This window comes from Armigeres subalbatus, chromosome 2, assembly GCF_024139115.2.
Source record: "Armigeres subalbatus isolate Guangzhou_Male chromosome 2, GZ_Asu_2, whole genome shotgun sequence".
NCBI lineage: Eukaryota > Metazoa > Arthropoda > Insecta > Diptera > Culicidae > Armigeres > Armigeres subalbatus.
The window spans coordinates 129,383,761-129,396,304 of record NC_085140.1 but is presented as its reverse complement, the minus strand read 5'-3'; the positions used below and the strand labels follow the sequence as shown (position 1 = coordinate 129,396,304).

Below are 12,544 nucleotides of genomic sequence, written 5' to 3'. Positions count from 1 at the left end.
AAGCGACAGCCATTACACAGAAAAATAATGACAAAATGTAGACGCAGAAAATTACATTATTCCTGTTGATCATGGTTTTGCTAACAGTTCGCCAAAATTGGGATTAATTTTGTGTAAGTCTCAACCTCAACAACTTTTTCTATCTGGGTAGACCACCAAGCTCGTTGGGTTGTCTTGAAGCTATACTTTCTTACTGTTTGGGAACAAGTATTCACTCACAAAAGTTGCTTCTTCCAGCATGAGAAACGCCTTTCTTAATAAAGTTAAAATTCAGATTAATTTCTTTAAAAAAAAAAAGATCGAAGACGGTACCAGAGATCATGCAGATTGAGCACTTAACACCTAACATGACACAACGGACAGGACACTTAACGCCAAGTGGATCAGAGTAGAATTTTTCGATCACGAAAAGTTTCCTTCTTACTGGGGAGGAATCGAACCCACACTCCCTTGCACATGCGTCTAGACCAGCGATTCTAGACCTTCGTTGGTCCCAGGGGTATCTCGGACAAAACGCGTAATGGCGGATATATTAAAATTCCAATCAAAACTTATTGATAAAGTTTTTATAATTGAGTTTTTTTTGTTTCAAAACTTTCTCTTGTATATAGCATGCATAAGGATCAGTGAATGAAAGTCAGTTGAATCCTGTCCTCCACAACCAGTACAGTGTATGAAGGGCTGCGGGACAAAATATCAAAAGGACAAAACGTCTTCTACGCTTCCTCAGAAGCCTCCTTCCAAACAGCTCTTCATTTCAAGAGGCCCAGAAGCCTTTTTTAGGACCAGAAAGCTTTTCTTTCAAGAGACCAGGGAAGCCTTCTTCCGCGAAATCCCTGGAGCCTCGTTCCAGGAGGGTCGGAAGCCTTCTGTCAATAGACTCGGAAGGCTCCTTTCAAGAGGCTCGAAAGCTTCCTTCCATGAGGCTCCGAAGCCTCCTTCCAAGAGGCTCGAAAGTCTCCTTTCAAAAAAGACGGAAGCCTCCTTTCAAAAGAACCGGGATCTTCCTTTCAAAAGGGCTGGAAGCAGATTCGGCTCGGAGGACTCATTTGAATATGTTCGGAAGCCTCCTTTCAATAGGTTCGGAATCCTCCTATCAAAAGGGCTGGAAGCCTCCTCACAAGAGAGCCGGAAAGCTCGCGAGGCTCCTTTCAAGAGGCTCGAAAGGCGCCTTCCAATAGGCTCGGAAGGCTCTCTTCAATAGGCTCGGATGCCTACTCTTAAGAGGATCGGAAGCCTCAAATAGTCATATACATCCTGCAGGAAGGTTGATTTATAAACGTAATTTGAATTGGAAAGGCATAACCCAAGTAACATTTTGAGTTTTATGATTTACTACAAGAGTATTTATATCCTACAACAATAAAATCCTAGTCAAGGCATTTGCTACTTCATCGTTTACACCAAAACCTCTTGAAGAGTAGTATCTGCCTAGTTGGCCCACTCTTGAAATGGTGTTGAAGGGTAAATGCAAGACGTATTTCAAGACCGAAATGTGACAAAACCTGTATACGAACTCGGCACCAAATACCTTTTGAAATCCATTTGTACACTATTATAAAAGAAAGCTGATCTTATTTAAAACCTTTTCTAAGACACTTGATCTTGATGCCTGCGAAGTTCTCTAGATCTAGCTTTATGCAAACATTCGCATGAAATAATAAATTTCGTTCAGTCTTAACAAAATAAAATAAAGTTTTATTATTGTATCTGAAACCAAAACTCCATAATCAAATATTGAAATAAAATATTCTAAATTATTGATAAACATAATGAAAGCAGAATTAGTCTATGGTGCATCAATTTCAGCTGCCAAATGAGATTTACTGTGTCATATGGTGCGAAACACCGATATAACTGATGCGCTCTCAGTAAACCCCGTTCTAACAATTATTTTTCGATAAACAAATTTATGTTAAATTTTCACATTTCTGCGTTTTTTTATTATTTGTTTATTTTACTGTTTGTAGGTGATTCGTTTATAATATATCGTGAAAAATCATACATATAATGCAGTATTTATAGATATTTTTCTTGAAATTCTCTACCCATGTGTAGTGAAAAAAAAACGAACAGTGGGTAATGTCTGTGACATAACCGCTAAGTGGACGTAGGACTTGACTTGATCATGCCTTTAAGATACATAATATGTCCAAATTTCCCACATCAGCTATTTTGGATGCTCGGAGACGAGCCAGCCTCGGGCTGAAAGTCTCTTTAATAAAGATACAAAAAAAAAAAAGCAGGGGATGTAGGGCCTCCTAATCCGTGCAATAGCGACTAAAGGAGAACATTATTTTTAACTCTTAGAGCCTTGAAAAAGGCTGTTTGCTTCGGCTAAGTCCAAAAGGTAAGAAAACGATCTTTTCAAATAACCGCGAATTTCTAGTGGTGGTATAAAAAAGACTGAATGCTCTGCGAGCGAATGCACTTTTCTTTTATACCTTATTTTGAATCTTCTCTGCTTCCCAATTGGTGGGCCAATCAGCCAGTGTCTTGTATCCCGCTTCTTTGTCAGCCAAAGCGTCATCATCATCAACGCGTTCGAGAAGGACTTCTTCTTTTTTACGCTTGTTGCTCGCTGCTGGCGTGTATTTCCTAACGGGACTTTTCGCTTGATACAGGCCAATAAGCCGGGTAAGCGAGCTTAGAATTGCAGTTCAGGTGAGAAGTACGTGTTCTTTTCTGAGACAACATTGTTAGTAGTAGATGGAAGGAAACACCCTGACATGGGTTTTCGGGTGATAAGATTTAGAATTGGTAACATGGGAGATCATTCAGTCACCTTCGCTTTGTGTGCGGTCAGTGTCAAACAATGTTTATCTAGATATTTCTTGATCAATGCCAAAAAAACCAACATTTGATGAAAAATCGATTGATAGTTTATTAATGTTAGAGCTGTTTTTTTTTTTAATCCAAATATCCAAATATTATGTGAGAGATTTGGACATCTTATGTTTTTTTAGGCATGGTCAAGCGAAGTCGCTATTTATGAAAATCACGCATAAAATTTTATCACTAGAATATTGAATATTGTATAATTTCTATCCCGAAGGATATTGAAAGCTTTGATATTGATCTCTATTATTGGTTCTCTGAAGAACCGTTTGTTTTTTGGACATACATGCTGCATCATGTGGCTTTTCTTCAGCCAGTCTCGGCTCATCACCGATGCCGGCCGGTCTCGGCTCGACTCTGCTGCTGCTGCCGGTATCTGCTCAGCATTGCTGCTTTGTCGGGTCTGTGGGGTGGACTGCTGCTGTACTGGCTAGGTTTCGGCTGATGATGGTGGCTTCGATGGTGTCGAGCCGAAAAAGCGGTCGGTGCAGACTTTATTTCGTGATGTGAGTGCTGTTCAATCGATGATGTGGTTGCTTCGCTTGTCCCGGTCAGAATGAAAAGAAAAAATCTCGTTGCGCTATTTTATGGCTTCTCGGCAGACCCAGCGGCTGCTCATTCGCTGGTGTCTGCACCAATCAGAACGTGGTAATGGAATGATGCAAGAATTATGCGGTACCCATATTTATAGGTTCCCTTGATCTGAATGTTTTTCATTGAAAACAGTTTAATGCCTATTGAAACAAGTTTTTCGGGTCTTATCAAGCATGGACATGAAAGGCGTACTTGAAATCTGTCGATTGAGGGGCTTACCGCAGAAATTCGTCCATTGAGACGAACGCTATTAAGATTTAAAATCTTTCAACACAGCGTAACGCGGTCGATTTGAATATTTTGAAATGACACCCGGTATAGTAAAGAGAGACGTAAGTCCTACGTCAAAATATGGCGATGGCATCCGAGTAAATATTTCAAGATTTATTTGTTCAAATTTGTTTGCCTTAATGAAATCAATCATAAAATCATAATGTTTAGATGTAGTATTTACGAAGGCTCGCCTAGGTGTTGCAAATGCTGATTGGTCATTTTTCAACATATATGATGACCAGAACTAGAGTAAATTTGACAGTTCAAGTTTCTCAAAAAAAAAACAAAGTGGCATGGAAGGAAATTATGGATAAAGACTTCGAATTGATCGTTAATTACACGTAAGTAAAGAATAAAGTATGTACTCCACTAAGTTGTGACGGCACTTTATCAGCCGGAAGCAAAAATGCGCATTTCCGTGCCACCGTTTACGAAGAAGTGAAACATGAATGGAGCGGGTCTACGCACCGTGTTATTTCCTCTATCTTTGGTTCTTTCAAATTTTTCGCCTCGCGATTTCGGAAAGCAAAATTTCGATGTCAAGGTGATTGTCACAGCTGAAAATTTGTCAGCATGCATATTGAGTGTAAGCAAGTAGTTTGGTAATATTTCAAAGCTATTTCTTTTGCAATAATGAATGTTTAGGCTCTTACTACTCATCGTCACTTTTCAGTTGTCTTTGTTTTTTTTTCTTTCAGAAATGCGTTTGTATTTTCTAAGACTCCTTGTGTAGCAATCACAAATGCTAATTCGCCTCAAGTAATGCCGAAAGTAACTTTTAAAGTAACAAAACGACTTAAAGAAATATTTCGTCATGACAAATAAATCAAACATCAAAGAATTTTAATGTTATTTCCCAAATAAGTTTAATCAAGGCATGGAAAGCCCTAATAAATTCATATTTGAAACTTTTCTTTTTTTTTTTTGAATTTATAACCTGCTTCAAACGGTTTTGGAAACTACTAGATTATGCGGCATAATTTATGCGAGTTAAATACCTTTTTTAGGCCGAGTAGCATGCTTATTGTCGCAATAAAACTACAATAAATTACATCGAATGCCAAAGAGCAGTTTGAATGTTACTTGGGAATGAACTGCCCACTCATGGAGAGCCATATATCCCGGTAATTTTTAGGTCCATTTCTCGTATATCTTATGAGCTACGCTTATTTTCATTTACAGCAAAATAAATAGGGGGTACCTCCACAAAAAAAAAGTTCTTAGTGGTATCTCTCAAAAAAGGTTGGGAACCGCTGGTCTAGATGTTTGACGTCGCTGCCCGCACGGCCACAAAGCTCACATTTCCTGTGAAAATTAAAAAGAGTTTCCCGTGGAAAATAAGAAAAAAAAAATATTGTAGTCCTGTGCTGCGATATTTTGAAAGCTTTGTAAAAAATAGGACGAATCTCTCAATGAAATTCGGGAAAGTTCCCCGTTATGTAAATTTTCAGAAGATCTTTCACAAAACTCTTCCGATTTTCACGTAAAGTTCTTCTAAACATCCAAGCGAAATTCCAAGAGTAATTATTCCCAATTTCTACATACAGGGGTTAGACAAAAAGGTTGAGATAAAATTATGGTAAAATTATGTCGAAATTCAAATCAGCATAGCTTTGCGTAGAATAATCCGATTTTGATAAAATCAGAACCAAAGGAAGCGGACGCTCTTCTTGTATACTGTTTCCTTACAAAACCTGAGATTGGTCCTTAGCCACCGGAGATATTCCGAGTTTTCTGAGGGTATGTTCAAGATGCATTTTTTCCACTGCTTGTCATTTTATATCACGTTTACTTCCATCATGTTTTATGCTTTCTCCAAAAACTAGAGCTGATATGCCGACCAATGGTGGCTGTAGATCAAGAATCTATCAAAACTACGCAGATATATGGCCATTTCCGTAAAAATGGTTCTTGGAACATGATGAAATGCTGACAGATCGGAATAATGCAAATATGAGAATCTAACTTCATGACTTTCCGAGATGATGATTATAGACACGTTTCCAGAATGATAATGTCCACTGCCACCCTTATAGCAGGTTCTAGGGCCGGTCTTCGCACCATCTGAAGCCATGCATATATGGGTGTCAAACAGATGAAAAAATGCATTTTTAGCATACCCTCGGTTAACCCGGAATATCCCCGGTGGTCAAGGGCCAATCTGAGGTTTCGCATGGGGACAGTATACTAGAAGGGTCTTCGCGTCGGATGGGCCCAGTTTCATTAAAATCGGATTATTCTACGCAAAGTTATGCTTATTTGAACTTCGACAAAATTTTGCCTATCTCAACCTTTTTGTCTAACCCCTGTATTATTAAACTTTTCTAAATTTCGATGGAAAATTTTAATTGGCTGAAGGCGTCATACGGTCGAATAGATCATTTGCCAAAAATGCCGCATAGCCGAAATGATCCTTTGGTAGAAAGCGCCATTTGGTCGAAAATATCGTTTGGCAAACGAGCTGTTTGCTGTTTGAATAGGTAATTTGATTGAAAATTTCTTTTGGCCGATCGGGTCATACGGTCAAACATGTTGTTTTGCCGAACAGATCTTACTTACTTACTAATGGATCCTGTACACCTCCGGTGGTGCAAAAGGGCCGACTTAAAAGATCTTCATCATGAACGTCCAGCTATCGCTTTTGCCTGTTGCCATGTTAGATTTCGGTTAACTTCTTTTATTTATTTATTGAGGCTTCGCCGCCATGAGCCTCTGGGTCTGCCTCTGCTGCGATGTCCCGCAGGGTTCCAGTCTAATGCTTGTTCACAGATTTCGTTTCCGCCCTACGTAGAGTGTGGCCATCCCAGCCCCACTTCCGATCCCGAATTTCTGTTGCTATCGGCCTCTGGTGACAACGACGGTGGAGCTCGTTGTTTGAGATCCAGTTGTGAGGACACCAGGCCCGAATTATATACCGCAGGCATCTGTTAATGAACACCTGTAGCCGTTGAGTGTTCTCCACTGATACACACCATGTTTCGCTAGCGTACAAACAGCACAGATTTCACGTTAGAGTTGAAAATTCGTATTTTGGTGCGTTCACTTATCTGCCTGTTTTTCCAGATATTTCTTAAACTCGCAAAGGCAGCCCTTGCTTTCTTGATCCGTGCGCCTATGTAGATCTTGGTACCGCCGTCTGACCTCATTTGGCTACCAAGATATTGGAAGCTTTCAACAAACTCCACTGGTTGCCCGGCGACTGTGAAACTGGAAGGGTCACCGTGTTTACATCCAACGATTTGGTTTTGTTAACGTTGAAGCCTGCCGAAGAGGTACGCTTGGCAAGGTCGTTGAGCTTTACTCTGCATATGAGAGCGCCGTTGAGCGTGGAGTGCAACGTCATCAGCCAATTCGAAGTCGTTTAGGTGCTGCGAACAGATCACATGGCCGAAAATGCTGTTTGGACAAACGGATCGAATACGACCGTAAACGTGGAACAATTCGGTCAAATAACATTTTCGATCAAATGTCATTTTCTGCTATGCGACCAATTCGGCCAAAAAGGATTTTTCGGCCAAAGTACCTTTACGTCCAAATGACATTTTAGCCTTTACGACCTGTTTGGCCAAATGGACCTACCTGCGGAACAACCATGTCGGCCAAACGACTTTTGCTGCCAAATGACTAGTTCAGCCAAACACCATTACAAGTCAAACGACACTTTCTTCGATTTCATTTCAACGTAATAACCGCTTAGGGTCACGTCAAATTTGGCCAAATGGAATTCAACTAGATTACTTTTGACTATTAACCGAATGACTTTCGGCCAAACGACTCTTCCGACTGCCGATGTGTCTATTCTTCCTCAGTAATTCTTCACTTACCGTCTGCTGCAAAAATGACAGATGATAGAGGACAACACTCACAACAAGCACTCTACTAGACGCCATCTACCAATGAGAACTCTTACACAAGTGCATTTCAGCGCGAAGAGGTATCCCAATCGCAGTGAATGCGAAGCGAAGCCGTACTTCTCGAAATCAGCGAAAATCTTGAGGAAATGATTGGGCAAGTTATGCTACCGCATCAGACCATTTGCCTCCATTGCATATATGTATACTGGACCGTGCAGCCCCGCCGACATTTACTCTAAGCATGTTGAATCCTTGAGCTCCTTGAACTAGCTAATGGTTTTCTACTTCTACTTTACTACTATTCCGCTGCACGCTGCAATGTTTATTGCGTGGAGCTTTTTTCAGTCCGTTTTAGTAGAAACTGAGACCTCATTGCGCATCTCCTTTTGACAGCTCTTTCGCATGACAGTTTGCATGGTTTGCTCGTTTCGAGTCGAGATGCGCAATGCTATTCTTGCCTTGGTTCATTGATGAGCTATTGTTTTCTTACTTATTCAGATTTTTTTTCAAATGTTTTGATGAACGGAACAAAGTGCGATGATTATAGTCGCACGTTTTTATTATTCCGCCCTCGAAAATCCTTCGTACAAGTTGTTTTTGTTGTGATGCATGCTGGATGCGTTCGCCATCTTGGTTATCTGAGTGGACTTTGATAGTTCGAACCAAAGTCACTCACACATATCTGACCAAACAAGTGTGTGTGTGCTTTGTCTTATAAAAATTTTTCACACAGGTTGAGATTCTGTCGTGGCATCACCGCGATGTGTGAAAATGATTCATGCAATGTGTAAATGACCGTTTAATTTTGGTAATTTGGACTCATCGGTATGGAAAGCGGGACCTTAGTACGGAAATCACATGTCGAAGGAAGTGGTTACCTCCAATAAATTTTTCGAATTGAATCCTTAACATGTTGTGCATATGCACGTCGAGTTTTAAACATTGTGATTCAGGATAAAATGTTCTATCTGTGATGACGAAAAGAGAAAAAATTGGGAAAGACACTCCCTATCTCATTCAGAACAAAAATAAATAAATGAAAATCTGAAGAATTTTTTCGAGAAAACCTCGAATTTTAAGTGGAAGTTCGGAAAAATCCATGGAAATTCGGCAGAATAAACAAAATTAAAATTTAGGACAATATTCCGTCAAAATTGGGATAATTTCCCCGGAATTTTGTTTTCAGTGGAATCTCCAAAAGAAGCCACCAAGCCGGCAGGAAATTAAGCAGCATTCGTCGAATTTAGTTCGGAGATAAACTGGCAGGCCAGGCATCGCAGAAGCCATACAATTCAGTGGAAACTAAAACTGATCGTAATTACTCCATTTATGTTGCTACAAAACTTCAACCGATGCTGCAGTTTGGAATTGTTCTTTAAAGGTAAAAACCCCTTTAAAATCCTATTTTTCATTCTAACTCTTTCCAATGATTTTTCCCATTTTCCGTCTCTTCTACAAAGTTGTTAAGGAAGCAAAATAACATGCTTTTGCTGAACATTGTAACTTTCCATCTCACATACAACAAAAGTTATCTTTAAATTATACATATTTTTAGAGGTAAGTGGAAACTTATTATTACTCTCTCAATTGCAAAAAGTCGCAAATTTCTTTACTATATGCTGAAAGTCGCTCATTTTATCTTCCTACTAACATTGAAAACTTTTGTCGACAAGAGTCTTCTTGATTGATGTGTTAAAAATTTGTAAACCCAAAAAAAATCATAATATTTGAATAACTTTGGTTTTATAAGAGATAGAAAGTTACAATGTTAAGCAAAAACATGTATTTTAGCTGATTTGACAACTTTGTAGAAGAGACGAAATATGTGAAAAAATATTGGAATTAGTTAAAGTTAAGAGAATGATTTTAAGAGGGTTTCCACATAAAACATGTTAATTCATCGCCTTCAAATATTATGAGTTTTCATGGGCTAACAAGTTTTTAACACATCAATCAAGAACACTCTTGTCGAAAAAAGTTTTCAATGTCAGTAGGAAGATGAAATGGGCGACTTTCAGCATATCGTAAATAAATTTGCGACTGAGAGTAAGAGAGCTTAAGAGCGGTTAAGAGAGCAATAATAAGTGGAAAAACCTCTAAAAATATGTATAATTTAAAGTTAAATTTTGTTGTATGTGAGATGGAAAGTTACAATGTTCAGCAAAAACATGTTATTTTGCTTGCTTAACAACTATGTAGAAGAGACGGAAAATGGGAAAAAAATATTGGAAAGAGTTAGAATGAAAAATATGATTTTAAAGGGGTTTATACATAAAACGTCTTAAGTTTGTTATATTTAAGAGATAGAGACTCGTCATGTTCAGCAAAGTTGCTCGTATTACAATTTGCTACATCTTTGAGGAGGACACTACGTGTCTATCTCATTTTGGTGGAAAAATAATTTTCTCAACTAACTTTTGGGGGGATTAATCATCAAACTGTTTTTATCGAAAGATGCGCTCCTAAATATCTTGAAACTTCTGTGAACAAACCCTATATCCAAAATCAACACTTTTCGAGTTTTTGAATTTCGATCGTGAAAATGACGAAATAAAACACTGTGCAACAGCAGTCTCAGAAATAAAACATAATTAATGTTACTTTTCAGACAGTTGAAAGGCTCAAGTTCCTTTCGTTTAAGGCTAAACTGTATGCAGCGGAATTAACTTTTCAAGCAATTAGTTAAAAAAACCTGCTGCTGGAAAAATCGAGTTAGGTGTTTAAATACGTACTAACCCTTCATTAACTGGTGAGCAATGGTAGTGAGAGGAACACACGGAAGCTCTTATTACTGAACAATTTCTCTAGCTTGAAATGGTCCTAAAGACAGAGCTAAATCCCGGGTATTCAACGTTTTACTGATGATATTCTAGAAGCAAAACATGGATCTGGCTGGGGCTCAGATGCATGGCCAAATAACAGTATTACTTTTCTGTTTTCTCAAGAAAGGATTGATTTCCTATTGACAAGGGCGCGCCTTCAATAGAATTGCTCTCTGTGAAGGGTCTAAATAGCGACACCTTGGCATTATGCTCTTGAGAAAACAAAACAAGAGCTGTATCGAAACCGATACTGCATTGCTTCTTAATAGTAATGGAGTAATTCGACATGTACTTAAACGCTAAGGATACGGGTAACGCTACAACAGAACTAATAACTGATCGCAGTGGCACACCCGAACAAGAAAAAAATGTTATTAGTTCGAAAATACTTAGATATTGGACTAGCAATCTGCGCAAGAAAATCCGTTCAAATAGATGAATTTATATTACTCATATTTGCCTAAACAATGATTCGATGTGAGCTGTTAAAACAAAGCCAATGATATGGCAGATTTATGGCCAACAAGCCGTCTTTGATGACCGGCCCTTCATCAGCTCTTGATTCAGTGTAAATTCGGCTTTCAGTCCAATAGGTTGGCCGTGGAGCGAGAGATTATGCAAAATTCAACTATTAGAGGTTTCTTCATCGACAGCTTCTTATGCAGTTCAATTGATGTTATTCGTCCGGGATATATTCCGGGAGTAGGTGGAGAATATTGAAATATTGAGCAGCCAAACTTTTCTAGTTAAAGTTATCTGGAGGATTTCAAAGTTAGTCATAGTTTGAACTACAATCATAAAGAATTTTTGGATCCTATAGGAACCTTAATCTGTGGCGTATGTTTTATGGCCTTTACGAAGACGTGATTAAGAAACGTTTAATGCTTCTATTGGCGCAGTACAACTCTTTTCAAACCACTGAAATGACTAGAACTTATAATGAATATTCCCAGTAAAAAGAACACGCACTATTTTGTCTGTCTCTGCTCCAGCCAGTCATATCAGTTCGCAGAAAACCTGATATTTCTGAGTCAACAAATGAGCAAACAAATAATCGACTCACTATCGACGGCGGCTAGTACTTTTACGTGTGCTCACCCGTAAGCTAAAAGTTGTTCACCGATATGCATACCCACACGTCACGCCGTGCTCGACAACATTGTAAGTAACTAATCGGAATCGTTCTCATCAGCAATCGATTGCGCACTTGAGTCAGGTCAACTAAAGCGGTGAGGTGTGACAAACTTCTATCTACCTTCTTCCCCATCTGCAGTTAGTTGAACTAGTTTTGCGAGTGTGTGTCATTAAAGTTTTCATTTTCCTGCCCCATCTTACATTGATTTCGCTTTCATTACTCTCTGTGCCGCTTAATTCAACTTAATTTATTTTATGGCATCAACCTTTTCCTAATCGATGTTTTATCTGTCACCATCACAGCGGACAAAAGTCTGGAGTCCAAGCCATCTCCGCAGCCCTCAACGCCCATGCCAATCTGAACGGTCGCTCGCAGTCCCCGTACGCCACCAACGTAAGTATGCTCGCCCAGCTGAACTTCACAGCCATAGAGTGTGTTGAGTGAATCTGTTTTGCTTTCTTGATGATGATGCTTTCGTGATGATATGTGTCGTGTGTTGTTGCTATTTTAAGAATACGAACAATTGCAAACCGTTATTGCCATGATTTGTGCGGCGAAAACAGTTTTCCCATCTACGGGGAAGAGTGGTCTAAGGTGCATCGACCGTTCCAAGAGGTCAAACGCATAGTGCAAGCAATCTTATTCGAATAAATATTACAGTAAAAATCCGAAAATTTGTCTCAAATTTGGATTATGGAATACTTTTTGGGACCCATAGATTTTGATTGATGTTTTTAAATTATTCGAAATTATTGTTGAATATGTTGAACCATTTCCCTCTTACTGACACACTACAGATGTGAGATGTCACAGTTTTAGTGATCGCTCATTTTTGGGGATATTCTATTCTAATGGTTATAGCGCCACCTTCGGTTCAATTATATCAACGGTGGGGTGGAAAGGAAGGGGACACTGTCACATGATAATAGAGAGGCGTTTCCACGAGCTTGTGGTTTGTTTCACTTCGCGAAGAAGAGAAGTTTTTACTTGTTTTTTTTTTTCATTTACTTGCGTCACAAGATATGCAA

The 12,544-nt window shown here is 39.0% G+C and overlaps 1 protein-coding gene across 12 annotated transcripts in view; it reads left to right on the top strand.

The window, feature by feature from the left end:
• LOC134210840 (PDZ and LIM domain protein Zasp) overlaps positions 1 to 12,544 on the top strand; it is a 248,082-nt gene that overhangs the window by 198,391 nt on the left and 37,147 nt on the right. For all 12 annotated transcript variants that reach the window (XM_062687181.1, XM_062687182.1, XM_062687184.1 and 9 more), the window contains one exon: positions 11,819 to 11,909. In XM_062687181.1, the coding sequence (XP_062543165.1) occupies positions 11,819 to 11,909 (91 nt within the window). The remainder of the gene's footprint in view (positions 1 to 11,818; positions 11,910 to 12,544) is intronic.